This window comes from Pelophylax lessonae (genome assembly GCF_965119305.1).
Source record: "Pelophylax lessonae genome assembly, chromosome: 5".
In the NCBI taxonomy this organism is placed as follows: domain Eukaryota; kingdom Metazoa; phylum Chordata; class Amphibia; order Anura; family Ranidae; genus Pelophylax; species Pelophylax lessonae.
The window spans coordinates 474,789,048-474,805,339 of NC_138772.1; the positions used below are offsets into that span (position 1 = coordinate 474,789,048).

The 16,292-nt window shown below is 43.2% G+C and overlaps 1 protein-coding gene across 3 annotated transcripts in view; it reads left to right on the forward strand.

Annotated features, from left to right (window-relative positions):
* The window catches only part of PDP1 (pyruvate dehydrogenase phosphatase catalytic subunit 1), a 35,125-nt gene extending 23,472 nt beyond the window's left edge, over positions 1 to 11,653 (forward strand). For all 3 annotated transcript variants that reach the window (XM_082259905.1, XM_082259906.1, XM_082259907.1), the window contains exon 2: positions 9,972 to 11,653. In XM_082259905.1, the coding sequence (XP_082116031.1) occupies positions 9,972 to 11,611 (1,640 nt within the window). In that variant the 3' untranslated portion in view covers positions 11,612 to 11,653. The remainder of the gene's footprint in view (positions 1 to 9,971) is intronic.
* Positions 11,654 to 16,292: the final 4,639 nt, after the last annotated feature.

The window sequence follows — 16,292 nt, forward strand, 5'->3', positions numbered from 1 at the left end:
GGAAACCCTATTTCTCTTACGTCCTCCGACAGTTGCTGCCCATTCACACAGTCTTCACCAATGGGTATTGACCTTTGCTCCGCAGGAGTAGCTAGGCACAAGACTTGTTAGTAACAAAGGCTTTTAGCATAGACACACCCCTAGGGGCTGTCCCACTAGTCAATACCTCCCTGCACCAGCATTCCCAACTCAGTTTGATTTTGCCTAGCTCAGGAGTAGATAGGCTTTCCTGTGCTGGGGCTCAGTCTCAGCCTTCTACCCTTTTTTTTATTTTATTTAAAAGTTGTTTTCTTTGCTTTACTAGCTGTTATTTTACCAGCTTTTAGATCGGATGAGAACGGACAGGCGGTCTGTAATCATCCGATTCCCCCATAGAGAGCAGCGGGGCTCTGACACCTCCCTCTCCGCACAGTGTGGAGATGGAGCTGTCATCCGCCTGCTCAACGGGGATCGGGTGGGGGGGGTCATCCCCCTGTCAGAACACAATAGCACAGCAGGGGAGATCACTGTACTGACGTTAAATAGTTAGTACAACAGGCCTAACCTAAGATGCCAGTTTTTTCCTTTCAGCCCTGCTGGGTTGAACGAAAAAAAAAAAACTTGTAGTGTGTACTAGGCTGAAATGTCCCATAATGTATACTGCTACTACTTAAGACAGTGATACCCCAACACTCATACACACATTAAACAAACACACTGCCCATATGCTATTATTTCAAGTTTAGTTTTGCTTTGCGAAGCCAGAGAGCATTTTCTGTCATTGATGACAATGGGAAAGGCTCAATGATCGCTTATATTTGGTGACCTTGGCAATGTGTTTATGGTCTTCGTGGTAATATGTAAACTCAGTTATTCCAATCATACATGACCTAGCAGCTTGGATGTTTTAAATCTGGTCCATCATGCTCATTACTGAGCTCTAACTCCTGTGCCCAGTTTGCTGGGTTCTGGCTTAGTTATAAATGTCCTGTCTATACAGTAGAGCCAATAGCCATTCCATAGTTATAAGGTGGCTGGACTTTAGTCAACCTAATTCAAGAAGGTTTTGTACTTGTAGATGTGCATTCTAGTGACATCTAGTAGTACCTCCTGATGTTCTATGTGTGGCATAGAAAAGCATTCATGAGATGGGTTTTAGTATGCTTGTTAGTTCCTCAGTTTTGTTTAGTTTGTTTTATTTGCAGTAAGGTATACTTTTTTTATTTGCAGTAAGGTATACTTTTATTTGCAGAAAGGTATACTTTTTTTATTTGCAGTAAGGTATACTTTTTTTTCCAACTGGTCATGCAGGAACGGTATTCCCCACCATGCCCATTACAGGCTTTGTTGTCTCATGTGCAGAAAGCCTGTTGTAACATTTTAGGCATAAAAAAAGTTTAAAGAAAGATGTAGCCGGCAACTCCAGAATCCCATGAAAATCTTTATTAGCTACATAAAGGTCACGATTAAAAACATCTGATGCGTTTTGGCATACAGCCTTGTTCACAGCATATTCACAAATGGAATGACAGAAAATGTATACTACATACCTCATATGAGGAAAAGCAGTATCCATAAAACAATTATGTAATTAAAATAAAAAAGATGGCAGATAAAAAGCGGCACTGGATTCTATTCACATCTGATGTGGGCTTACAATACCATGAAAACATTCAGCATATCAGAGACACCATGCATAACAATAGGCTTGTACAAGCTGGTATCTAGATTGGTAATGTGCCCTACAACAAAAATAAAATATTCCATTAAAAGAAACAATAAGGGTGAAGCAGCAGATATAAAACATCCAGTGCAATCCATACTTTTATATAAGAAGTTTAATTTTATTTTAGAAATAAATCCAAATCCCACCTGGAATTCATACCTGCAGGGGTTTAAGTACCGGGAAAAAATATTCACCAGCCCTCTCTCTCAAGCAGTCTATAGTGAAGGTCCCCTCCCCAGGGAAGTTTAACCCTTTCCACACCACTAAATACAAAAGATTGATTGACCCCAAGAGATCTGGAGATGCATCCTACATATTGCAGTGTGCATGCTGTGCAATCCACAACACACACACAACATTGAGAACTTGCAACCCTTAGAAAGCACTGGAACAAGATCCTTTTCCGCAGAGAGTACAGGCAGATATTTGGATATAATGCCTTTTTATTTGGTTAAATTCCTGTGAAAAGGTGGTAACAAAAGTAACAGATTACTCTTATTGGATTCGGACAAATGCTTATTGCTTTTCTTGGTGAGCAGTGTGCATCTATTACTGTACTTGGCTATTGTGACACCCCTATTGTGCCAATCCTGGTATCCCCTCTCTTTAAGCCTCGAGGTGATATTACATTCTTGCAAGAAGCTAACTGTGCTGGAACAATTCTGTCGTGCTCTAAAAAATTCTCCCACAGGAAAGGAACAAACGTATGATGTGGGAGGGGGGTTAGGTAATGTATGGGCATGATCAGTACCTGTTGTATTAGAACCCCTGCATGCATGTATAAATTACAGGTGGGATTTGGATTTACTTCTAAAATAAAATTAAACTTCTAATATAAAGTATTGATTGCACTGGATGTTTTTTATATCTGCTGCTTCACCCCTATTGTTTCTGTTAAAGCGGTGTTCCAGCCTCCCTCTCTCCCCCTCCAAAAATTAAGTCAGCAGCTACACATTCTGTAGCTGCTGACTTTTAATATTAGGACACTTACCTGTACTGGAGTCCAGCAATGTTGGCACCGCAGCTGGTTTCCATCGGCTGTCTGGTGCTGCCGCCGCCATTGCCGGTAAGGGAACCCGCCAGTGAAGCCTTGCAGCTTCACGGACGGGTCCCTAATGCGCATGCGCTCGGATTGGCTCGGTGGCGGGGGAAGGAGGAGGGGGCCAAACTTCCAAGGGACAGCACCGCGGCACTGTCTCCCGGAAGTGGGGAAGGGTACCTGTCAGAAGCAAATGAGCGGAAGTTCCACTTTTGGGTGGAACTCCGCTTTAATGGAATGCTTTCTTTTTGTTCTAGGACACAACTTTAATCTAGATACCAGCTTGTACATGCCTATTGTTATGCATGGTGTCTTTTTGATATGCTGAATGTTTTCATAGTAATGTAAGCCCACATCCGATGTGAATAGGATCCAGTGCTGCTTTTTTTTCTGTTATCTGCCATATTATTTTAATTGAATAATTGTTTGACACTGCTATAACTGTTCTGTCATTCCATTTGTGAATATGCTGTGAACAAGGCTGTATGCTGAAACGCGTCAGCTGTTTTTAATCTCGACCTTTATGTAGCTAATAAAGATTTTCATGGGATTCTGGAGTTGCTGGCTACATCTTTCTTCGAGCTGCGTTTTCAATGGCTGGAGGCCATTTGAGCCAGAGCACCCAGTGAAGGACCACCCTTGATCTATGAGGTGTGCTCCCTGTTGTGAGTGCTGTCTGTGTTTTGTTTTCCTATAAAAAAAAAGTTAACAGGACCCTCCTTTAATTTAGGCCTCGTTCACACCATGGTGCAGAGACATCAGTTTTTCTGCAAGGACAAAGGGACCTGCACACACCACGACACTGATAACACGTGCAGATTTTTTTTTTCTGCGCAGGAATCTGCAGCATGTATGAAGTTTTCTGCACACGAAAAAAACTGACATGACATCCACATTGTAGTGAACATGGCACTTGAAGCTCATGAAAACTGATGTCAACGTGCATAAAGATTTACTGAAACGCACATGAAAACTGATGTGAAATCTGCGTGGTTGTCTATCTGTTCTCAGGTTCAACATTTTTATTGACTAAATGAATAAACTGGGTATAAGGCATACAAAAAGAAAAACCTATACAGGGTAGTTCTGTGCAGGTATAACAACGTTGCAGTAAGCATGTGGTTGATGGTCAAATCCATTTAAACAATAGGTGTTGCACAAATCTCATAGTACAACCCATTAGATTGGAATGGGGCAGGATACCATTTAAGAGTGCTAACTATAGGAGCACAGATGTCCTAAACTATACAGTTCTTGTAGTCTGATGGTTTGACCAGTAGTGTACATAGGGTAAATTTAGGGTTGGGGCAAGAGCCCTTATAAGGAGAGCAAAGTGCATTGTGGTAGAAGAACTTACTGGCATAAGGACTGGCTCTTCAAAGTCCGGTGGCAAGTGGTGTTGATCCAGGGTTTCCAGATTTGTTGAACTTGGCGATCTTAATCTTGTCAATAGTTTCCAATTTTGTGTGTGAGTGCGCAATAAACGGTTTTGTTTCGTCAGTAGCTAAAGCAGTTCCCATCAGCTTTCATGCACGTTTGGTGTGAACGAGCCCTAAAATGTTCCTTGGAAACTTGAAGCAGAACTCCAGACACGCATTCCTAATAGGCGGGTGTGTAAACTGTGCAGGACCCTTCTATTTACATTGAAATTCATACGTTTCTGTACTCCGTAGACTACAGCTGACACTTTACTTTTACTTATTGAGGGCTCTTTCACACGGGCGATCCGATCAGATCCGCCTGTCAGTTTTTTAGGCGGATCTGATCGGATCCTCCATGCAGCTCTATGGGGCAGCGGATGTCAGCGGAGACACCTCCGCTGACACCCGCTGCCATCCGCATCCGATCCTGTGCGTGAAATCTGGACGGATGGAAACCCTATTTTTCCATCCGTTCAGTAATCGGATCTGATGAGAGCGGACAAGTGGTCCGCTCTCATCCGATCCCCCCATAGAGGGCAGCGAGGGCTGAGACACCTCCCTCTCCGCTCTGCAAGCGGTGACGGAGCTGTCATCTGCCGGCTCAGCGGGGATCGCGGATCGATCCCTGCTGAGCAACACGGATCCGCCTACGGAGGCAGACCGTGTGAAAGAGCCCTAAGGGGTCCGTAGGCGGATCCGTGTTGCTCAGCGGGGATCGATCCGCGATCCCCGCTGAGCCGGCAGATGACGGCTCCATCTCCGCTTGCAGAGCGGAGAGGGAGGTGTCTCAGCCCTCGCTGCACTCTATGGGGGATCGGATGAGAGCGGACCGCTTGTCCGCTCTCATCAGATCCGATCCGATTACTGAACGGATGGAAAAATAGGGTTTCCATACGTCCAGATTTCACGCACAGGATCGGATGCGGGTGTCAGCGGAGGTGTCTCCGCTGACATCCGCTGCCCCATAGAGCTGCATGGAGGATCCGATCAGATCCGCCTAAAAAACTGACAGGCGGATCTGATCGGATCGCCCGTGTGAAAGAGCCCTAAGTCTTGTAGATTAAAATAAGGGTTTTAGCATTTTTAGCACCAATGTGGTTTATACGGCTTTAATGAACTCCAAATGCGACGCCAACAAAATGTCATCTTATTCTTGCTACCCTTACCATAAGTTGGCTGGCTGCACGGATTGTAATATTCACAACCTCTCCAGCAAGCTTTAGTTACATAGTCTAAAAATACATGTAGATGCTTATTCACAGGGCAGTCAGTTCATTCTTTCGTGCTGGGCTCTGTAAGTCTTGCATGTGACAGAATGCGTTTCTTACAGATTTTCCTTTAGGCGTTGGAACCAGATGCCAGAAAAGCATAGTTTTCTTTTTGTACTTTTACTATTTTTGTTTCTAGTAGATGCAAGTCATTGTTTTGTGAGTCAGTCCTTGGTGTCTTGTAGATGGAATACAATGCTGTATTTGTTACTGTGCTTTATGCTAATGTTTAGCTTATTGTATTTTGCGGAGTTTAGTTTTAGAATGCTCTTGTATAGCGAAGTTCACTGTCACCATTCTTCTTTTATTGAATTCTTATAATGCAAATTCTCACTAAAATGGTTTATATTTATTGCTGTGGTACCATTTTTAGTCTGCCATGTTTAAAGTTCCAGCACAGACCTGTCCCTTGGGCAGTTTCATGAAATTTGGGGGCATTCCAAGTATTTAGATGTTGCGCCCATTTCTTTATGTACTGTTTGTCTTTATAATTAACGTTGTCTCTGGTTATTCGCTTTGCTCCTTGCTTTCCCCTTTGTATTTCCTATCTTGCATAAGTGATGTTCGTATTTATTGAAGCGGGTACATAGCTCAAAAGATACATTTTTGTTTTTTAGTGTAGAAAAGTTGCTAGACTAATCCTGCAGGGCAGGTGGTAGAAGCAGAATGGGAGGATAATGAAACCTCTAGAAGCCTGTGGTTGGGGGTGGTGAAAATTGGCAGTCCCCACCCACCTCCTCTTGGGTGGCAAAGTCAGCCAGATGGGTTGTATACACGCTGAGGTGGTGATGCTTTGCTGTGCGGCCACAATTATATCCTCTGTCGCATTCAACCGGCAGTACCGCTGCTGAACATGGCCATGCTGCAACCACAAGCCAAATACTAGTGTTCCATTGAAAAACCCTGATCGGCTGTCAGAAGAAAAAAAAACAGGTATTTAGCAGGCAGCAGCATTGCCTCCTGAATGGCTGTCCGCTGCGCCTGCACTGCTGTTTCACACCTACACGTTTGCTTGGGGCTCACATTTGCACGGGCACAGAAGCCTATGCATCTGAACAGGCTGCTGCCCTTGAGGGGGGGGGGGGTCGTCCCTTTATGTCCTTTTAGATTAGCTGGGATGAGAGGGTTGCTTGAGGGAGCTTACAATAGGTAAAAACGGTGTCTGTATGTCTCCTTGCTGCATATATATAGCTGTTTAGATAGAATTGCTCTTTATACAGTGCCTTGAAAAAGTATAAATACCCTTTGAAACTTTCTACATTTTTGTCACGTTGCAACCAAAAACGTAAATGTTGAACAACACCAAGTGGCACACAATTGTTAAGAGGAACGAAAATAAATGGTTATGGTGGTTATGAATGATAAATGGTTTTCAAATTTTTTTACAAATGTGAAAAGTGTGGTGTGCATTTGCATTCAGCCCACCTGAGTCAATACTTCACAGAATCACCTTTTGCTGCATTTACAGCTGCAAGTCTTTTTGCGGATGTCTCTACCAGCTTTGCACATCTAGAGGGAGTTTTTTGCCCATTCTTCTTTGCAAAATAGCTCAAGCTCTGTCCGATTGGATGGAGAGCATCTGAACAGCAATTTTCAAGTCTTGCCACAGATTCTCAATTGGATTTATGTCTGGACTTTGACTGGGCCACTCTTAACACATGCATATGCTTTGATCGAAACCATTCCATTGTAGCTCTGGCTGTATGTTTAGGGTCGTTGTCCTGCTGGAAGGTGCACCTTTGCCAAATTCTCAAGTCTCTTGCAGACTCTTAACAGGTTTTCTTCTAAGATTGCCCTGTATTTGGCTCCATCTTCCCATCAACTCTGACCAGCTTCCCTGTCCCTGCTAAAGAAAAGCATCCCCACAACATGATGCTGCCACCACCATGTTTCATTGTGGGCATGGTGTGTCAGGGTGTTAGTTTTCCGCCACACATAGCATTTTGCTTTTAGGCCAAAAAGTTCGATTTTAGTCTCATCTGACCAGAGCAAATTCTTCCACATGTTTGCTGTGTCCTCCACATGGCTTCTTGCAAACGGGACTTCTTATGGTTTTCTTTAACAATGGCTTTCTTCTTGCTACTCCTTCCATAAAGGCCAGATTTGTGGATTGCAGGACTAATAGTTGTCCTGTGGACAGATTCTCCCACCTGAGCTGTGGATCTCTGCCCTCCTCCAGAGTTACCATGGACCAATTGGCTGCTTCTCTGAATAATGCTCTCCTTTTAGCTGGACAGCCATGTCTTTGTAGGTTTGCAGTTGTGCCATACTCTCTCCATTTTCAGATAATGGATTGAACAGAGCTCCGAGAGAAGTTCAAAGCTTGGGATATTTTTTTAAAACCTAACCCTGCTTTAAACTTTTCCACAACTTTGTCACTGACTTGTCTAGTGTGTTCCTTTGCCTTCATAAAGCTGTTTGGTCACTAAGGTTCTCTAACAAACCTCTGGGGGCTTCACAGAAAAGCTGTATTTATACTGAGATGAATTGGTTCCACTAGATTTTAGCTAGGGGTATCAGAGTAAATGGGGCTGAAGTGCATGCCACACTTTTCAGATATTTATTTGTAAACCATTTTGAAAACCATTTATTATTTTCCTTCCACTTCACATATATGTGCACTTTGTATTGTATTGGGATTTTACAGTGCCTTGCGAAAGTATTCGGCCACCTTGAACTTTTTGACCTTTTGCCACATTTCAGGCTTCAAACATAAAGATCTAAAACTGTAATTTTTTTTGTGAAGAATCAAGTGGGACACAATCATAAAGTTGAATGAAATTTATTGAATATTTCAAACTTTAAGAAATAAAAAAACTGAAAAATTGGGCGTGCAAAATTATTCAACCCCTTTACTTTCTGTGCAGCAAACTCTCTCCAGAAGTTCAGTGAGGATCTCTGAATGATACAATGTTGACCTAAATGACTAATGATGATAAATAGAATCCACCTGTGTGTAATCAAGTCTCCGTATAGATGGACCTGCACTGTGATAGTCTCAGAGGTCTGTTTAAAGCGCAGAGAGCATCACAAGGAACACACCAGGCAGGTCTGAGATACTGTCGTGGAGAAGTTTAAAGCCGGATTTGGCTACAAAAAGATTTCCCAAGCTTTAAACATCCCAAGGAGCACTGTGCAAGCGATAATATTGAAATGGAAGGAGTATCAGACCACTGCAAATCTACAAAGACCTGGCCGTCTCTCTAAACTTTCAGCTCATACAAGGAGAAGACTGATCAGTGATGCAGCCAAGAGGCCCATGATCACTCGATGAACTGCAGAGATCTACAGCTGAGGTGGGAGACTCTGTCCATAGGACAACAATCCGTCGTATACTGCACAAATTTGGCCTTTATGGAAGAGAGGCAAGAAGAAAGCCATTTCTTAGATCTCCATAAAAAGTGTTTAAAGTTTGGCACAAGCCCCCTGGGAGACACACCAAACATGTGGAAGAAGGTGCTCTGGTCAGATGAAACCAAAATCGAACCTTTTGGCAACAATGCAAAACTTTGTTTGGCGTAAAAGCAACACAGCTCATCACCCTGAACACACCATCCCCACTGTCAAACATGGTGGTGGCAGCATTATGGTTTGGGCCTGCTTTTCTTCAGCAGGGACAGGGAAGATGGTTAAAATTGATGGGAAGATGGATGGAGCCAAATACAGGACCATTCTGGAAGAAAACCTGATGGAGTCTACAAAAGACCTGAGACTGGGACGGAGATTGGTCTTCCAACAAGACAATGATCCAAAACGTAAAGCAAAATCTACAATGGAATGGTTCACAAATAAACATATCCAGGTGTTAGAATGGCCAAGTCAAAGTCCAGACCTGAATCCAATCGAGAATCTGTGGAACGATCTGAAAACTTCTGTTCACAAACGCTCTCCATCCAACCTCACTGAGCTCGAGCTGTTTTGCAAGGAGGAATGGGCAAAAATTTCAGTCTCTTGATGTGCAAAACAGATAGAGACCTACCCCAAGCGACTTGCAGCTGTAATCGCAGCAAAAGGTGGCGCTACAAAGTATTAAGGGGGCTGAATAATTTTGCATTCCCAATTTTTCAGTTTTTTTTATTTTGGTAAAGTTTTGAAATATCCAATAAATTTCGTTCCACTTCATGATTGTGTCCCACTTGTTGGTTGTTCACAAAAAATTACAGTTTTATATCTTTGTTTTGAAGCCTGAAATGTGGCAAAAGGTCGCAAAGTTCAAGGGGGCTGAAATACTTTCGCAAGGCACTGTATGTGATAGACCAACACATTTATGTTTTTGATTGTAACCTGGCAAAATGTGGAAATTTTCAATGGGTTTGAACACTTTTTCAAGGCATTGTATGTAGAACAGATGTGCTGCATGGATTTGACTTCTTTGGCTTGTGCTAGAAAATCCAATTAATGTGCTGTTTGGGTTTTGAACCGGATTGCAGTATATGCTTTCACACTATTGAAAAATTAATACCTTCCTCTCCTTTTTTCTATCTGTGCATTAATTGTGCTGCAAAAAGCTGATCTGTTTTTTTCTTTTTACCTTGCAGGTTTTCCAGGCAGAAGCTGTTCTCCATCGTTATTACTCGAGGCAATGTCTGTTCCTTCACAGCTCCTCTTTCCTCTCATAAGAAACTGTGAGATTGGCAGGATATGCAGTTCCATGTGTTACTGCCATCACAAGCCTCTTTGTTGTCGGTCTGCTTACCAGTCTGTGAAGCCCAGTCGATGCTTAGCAGATGGCAAGTTTGCTTCAACATTTTGCAGGCCCAATTTGCATTGTGCCCAACTGAGGAGATATGTAACGACACCACAGAGATTTTACTTGACTCCTCCACAGGTCAATAGCATCTTGAAAGCCAATGAATATAGTTTCAAAGTGCCAGAATTCGATGGTAAGAATATCAGTTCTATCCTCGGTTTTGACAGTAATCAGTTACCAGCGAATGCTCCAATTGAAGACCGTAGAAGTGCTGCCACCTGTTTACAGACCAGAGGCATGCTGCTTGGTGTGTTTGATGGTCATGCTGGTTGTGCATGTGCTCAGGCAGTCAGTGAGAGACTGTTCTACTATATTGCCGTTTCATTGCTACCTCAGGAAACTCTGCTTGAGATTGAAAATGCTGTAGAAAGTGGTCGAGCTTTATTGCCAATTTTGCAGTGGCACAAGCATCCAAATGATTACTTTAGCAAAGAGGCTTCCAAACTCTACTTCAATAGTTTAAGGACCTATTGGCAAGAACTGATTGATCTTAATGCAGGTGAGAGCATTGATGTCAAGGAGGCACTGATAAATTCCTTCAAGAGACTGGACAATGACTTGTCGTTAGAAGCTCAAGTAGGGGATCCTAACTCCTTTTTGAACTACTGGGTCTTACGAGTGGCCTTTTCAGGAGCTACGGCATGTGTGGCCCATGTGGATGGTGTAAACTTGCACGTGGCAAACACAGGAGATAGCCGAGCCTTGCTTGGTGTCCAAGAGGAAGATGGCTCTTGGTCTGCCGTAACCATGTCATATGACCATAATGCTCAAAACGATTCAGAATTGAAACGACTCAGGACAGAGCATCCAAAAGAAGAGAAGAGTGTTGTGAAACAAGACCGACTTTTAGGATTACTCATGCCTTTTAGAGCTTTTGGAGATGTCAAATTCAAATGGAGCATCGACCTGCAGAAACGTGTAGTCGAATCAGGTCCTGACCAACTGAATGATAATGAATACACAAAATTCATCCCTCCCAACTACCACACTCCACCATACTTAAGTGCAGAACCAGAAGTCATATATCACAAGTTACGGCCAAAGGACAAGTTCCTTATTTTAGCCACAGATGGTCTTTGGGAGACCATGCACAGACAGGATGTTGTGAGAATTGTTGGAGAGTACCTGACTGGTGTTCACCATCAGCAGCCCATAGCAGTAGGAGGCTACAAAGTCACTCTGGGACAGATGCAGGGCCTTCTTATGGATAGGAGGGCCAGAATATCTTCTGTCTTTGAAGATCAAAATGCAGCTACACATCTTATACGGCATGCAGTGGGCAATAACGAGTTTGGGGCTGTTGACCATGAGCGATTGTCCAAAATGCTTAGTCTTCCAGAAGAACTGGCACGGATGTACAGAGATGATATCACAATCATAGTGGTGCAGTTTAATTCTCATGTAATTGGAGCATATCAAAACGAGTAAACCTACAAAGTTAACCTTCCCTAGTTCAAACGTGAAAAAAAAATACTATTTAAAGACGACCCATGAAAAGAAGTCTCATCTTGCCCCTTGTTAATTTTACCTTTTTTGTACAAGGTTTGTCATTTTGTGGTACAGGGTTGCCTGCATACTTTGCACCTTACAGTGTTGGAGCTTAAAATTGAGATGTGCAGGGAAAAGCCGTATTGACTTTCATCTTGTGTCAAGATTATTTCTCAATGTACAGAGGCCACCCCAAACAAAGCATACTGAGGGCGATTTGTACATGGTAAATTTTCACCAAAGGCTATGTTCACACAATGTACTCAGTTGAATTTATTTTAAATGTGTTTTTTTTTTTTTTCTCCCTGAACCTGATTGGGTATTTACACTGAACGCATTAGGCGTTCTGGCTCTGGAACATTCACTTGTAGGTAGGGATGCACCGAATATTCAGCGGCCGAAAAAAGCACTTTCGGTGTTCGGCCGAATAAGTCAAAAGGCCGAATAATTTTGTGCCGAACAATAGGGCTGAACGATAGTCGATATGATATCGACTATCGTTCTGTGGCCGTAGGCGATATTCATATCGCCGAGGTCACGATATTTACAGGGGGAAGGGACTCGGAGGAGGACAGGAGGACTCGCAGACTTCCGTGTTAGGCAGGGGAAGCCGGGACACTTCAGCGGTGAGCATACATACATTACTCACTCGTGCACTGCAGCCCGCCCCACACATTCAGTGAGTCTTACTCTCCTCCCTAGTTTTTTCAATGGCACATTCAGGAAGCCAATCACGCCGTGATTAGCTGCACAGCGAACCAATCACGCGTGCCTGCACACCTGATTGGTTCCGCTGTGCCGCTACTCATGGCGTGATTGGCTTCCTGAATGTGCCATTGAAAAAAACTAGGGAGGAGAGTAAGACTCACTGAATGTGTGGGGCGGGCTGCAGTGCACGAGTGAGTAATGTATGTATGCGGCTGTGCTCCTTTCCAGGCTCCTACTAGTCCACCTCCAGCCTCCTACTACCACCACTATGAGAGACTGTCTGTCACTGTATAATCTGATCGAGTCCACACTGACACTGACTGACTGTCACTGAGTAATTGATGTTACCATATTAACCCTGACCTGCCCAGTCCCCTGTATCTGCAATTAAAATTGACAAGGCTGCCTGCATGCTTCCTGATTTCCATTCCCAGCATCCTTCCCAATCCCTACAGTGTCACTAACATTAACCCTATGGTACAAGGCTGCAGTGTTCACTGAATCCCATTCCCTACAGTAACATTTAGGGAGAGAGACATGAGAGGACAAGAGAGAGAGAGAGACATGAGGACGAGAGAGAGAGAGACATGAGAGGACAAAAAATTGGCAAAATAAATGGAAAAAATGCGAAACACCGCGTTCGGCCTTCGGCCAAACGTTTCATTATTATTCGGCTTCGGCCAAGAATTTCATTTCGGTGCATCCCTACTTGTAGGGTATGTACATCATTTTCCTGTGCCGTTACCTTGTAGTGTGCTTAGCCATTTAGCCTGCTGCCTTTGAGTTCCCTAGGATCTCCAATACCCATAGTTCTCTACTATGCAAAGATCCACTTCAGCCAAGAAATCTAACATTTGTAGTCCCAATTGAAACCAACAGGATCAGTTCATATAACAGCCACTTCATGTTATCAGTACTCCTAAATTGCAGTGTATGTACGTACCCTAAACGTCTGTTTTGCAGGTTTCCAAGTTGTGGCATGAAAAATGTTAGGATTGTTTTATTTAATTAGCATTGCATGAAGTTATCTTCTGCTGTTTGCACTGTACTGGACTCCTTTATCTGTAGAGCAGCAAAGAAGCAGGTGCGTGAAGATACGATTCTCTTCTAGGGCAGTCATAATGCCCTGTGAAGCTCGTATATTTTGCCTAAATTTTGTCGGTTTTTGTCATAACAGGTTTCAGGCATGGTAGTATTTTAGGAGGTAATTCACTCAGCAGCTTATTACAGTGTGACAAAGAATTAATTTTTCTCCTAAGCACCAGGTAGGCATACAATGAATCTGTCAGAAACAGCTCAGCATTGGGCATGCCTAAAGGTACCAGATGTTTTTTTCACAGGTTCCATTAGTTATGGTGAATGGAGCTGTAATGTATTCCTACTATGGATTGGATCATTTGCTGCACTTGGCAACCAAGGAGTTGTATTCTTTGACCTCCCAAAGTTTATTTCCTTTTTACTGCATATAAATTACAGCTCTGTCACGGTGGCAAATGGAAGATGTAAACCCTGATAATTTGCTTAGAAATGTAGGATGAGGAGCTTATTCTGCCTGATCACCTGTCTGAATCTGACAAAAAGCCAGAACTTCTGTGTTTTCTGTGGGAGTGTGAACAAATTACAGGAGTCTTGGCTCTTTCTCTCATGCAATCCTGGAAGCATGAATCTGATTACTGATGAAAACCAGAGCTTTTACTCTTAATTTTAAAACCTGTTCTTACCTTCCAACCTTTTCTGTGTGTGTGTGTGTGTGTGTGTGTGTTTTTTTTTTTTTATTTATTTTCTTTTTAAATCAGCCTGCTGGATTGAAAGAAAAAAAAAAAAAACTTTGTGCCAAGCCTAGCCAGCTTCTAATCATCTTCTTGATTTTATTGTCAAAGCTTAATTGAACAAGCTGAAGCTAAAAGCGGATTGGTTACTCTCCACAGCTGCACCAGATTCTGTATATACCAGTTTTAGGCCCCTTTCACACTATCTGTCGGACGGATTCCGATTTTCTCAGCGGGGGATCGAGCCACCGATTTCCCCCCGCTGAGCAGGAGGATGACAGCTGTGTCTCCGCGCTGTGTGCAGAGACACAGCTGTCAGTTCCCCATGCATCTCTATGGGGGAAATCGGATGGGAACGGACCGTCGGTCCGTTCTCATCCGATCCGCTGGACGGATGGAAAATAGGGTTTCCATCCGTCCAGATTTGACGGATCGGATGTCAGCGGACATGTCTCCGCTGACATCCGATCCCCCATAGAGATGCATGGGGGGACCGTTCAGATCCGCCAAAAAAACGGACAGGCGGATCTGAACGGTCCGCCTGTGTGAAAGGGGCCTTATGCCTCGTACACACGCAACGATTATCGGCCGCCCGATCGTCCGACTTTTGTCCAGAGTTGTGTTTTGTTGGTTGGAATGTGCCTAGACTGCACACAAATTTTCTCGGCCAACAAAAATCTACTTCAGAAGTGATGTCATGTGCTGGTTTACTTTCCGTGTATTTTTTCTTCTCTGAGCATGCCCAGCCTTGCTCATCAAATTTTTGTCTGCTGAAATCTGTACTGACTGACGGAAAATCGGCCGTTGTGTTGACGGCCAACAAAAATTTTATAGCCTGCACACTAGATTTTATTCGGCCGAAAAGTCGGAGTCGGTTGTCGAAAGCATCATACTAACAAGCTGAAAATCAGCCGATCGGACGTTGGCCGAAAATTCACAGCCAACTATCGACGCGTATGTATGGGGAATTAGGGTGCCTATACACTACAGGAAAAATCATTAGCAATTCTGTCATTTGGACCGTTTGTTTGCTTTTCGTCAAGTTAATGGGCACAAATCAAACGGTTTGAGACATTTTTGAGCCAAAAAGGAAAAGTTTGGAAAACTTCTGCCGAACGTATGATAAATTGAAAAGTTAGTGTATTTGTCACCCATTCTGTTGGTACTGCACATATGTGACCCAGAAGCAAAAAAACAAACAAACTGATTCATTTATGTCCATTGAACGATTTATCGTTCGAAATTCAGTCATTACATGATGGCAATCTTGTTTGCTCTCACGACCATGTGTTCAATTTTAGAAAACATGTTTGAATGCTTTTTCAACTGGTGTATGGCTAAAATCCCCCCCCCCCCCCATATTGTGCAAGATGGTTGGAAGTGAGGACATCCTGCAATGGGAGATTGGGACACCATGCACAATATCACTCAGGCATACACTGTAGTTGCATGAATTGTGGGGCCTGGTGTGAGCACGCTTTTCTCCCGCTAATTGGGAAAGACAAGTTTTACAAAGGGGGCTTATAGAGGGCTGTGGCAGTCCTGTGTCTTATAGGTCTTTCTACCTCCTTCTCCCAACTCCCTCTAAAATGATCCTTGTGTGGATGTGACATTTGTGTGAGCTGCCATTCTGAGAGCTTATTACAGCTACACATACGATAAACAGTTGTCCAACACAGACTGGGATGGAAATGTAGCCAGTAGACCTGATTGGTCTCTGCACCGTCTGGTGCATATGTTTATGGCTCTCTGTTGCTTAAGAAAATTTGCAGCCCCTCACTAGAAAGGCTACAGCTGCAGGCACTTCCAGGGTCACAGTCCAGCACAGGTGCACAGTGCTGGGCCACAGTCTAGAAGCGGCTCCTAAAGAGAGAAAAAGGTATTGAAGAAAGAAGGTAAGCATTAGGGCCAGGAAATAGGCATTTTTAGAGACAGAAATGTTTGCCTTCATAATTTTTTCATTCTGAGATTACTTCAAATGCTTTACAAAAAAAAAACCTAATGTGTACCTTCATATGACCACTTGCTTAGTGAACTTGTACTTCTCCAGAAACTTGCAGTGCTTAGATTTTTTTTTTTTTAGAAATTTAGGAAATTGTAGAGGACTGACTACAAAAACTATAAAGTCCTTTTTAATAACCTTC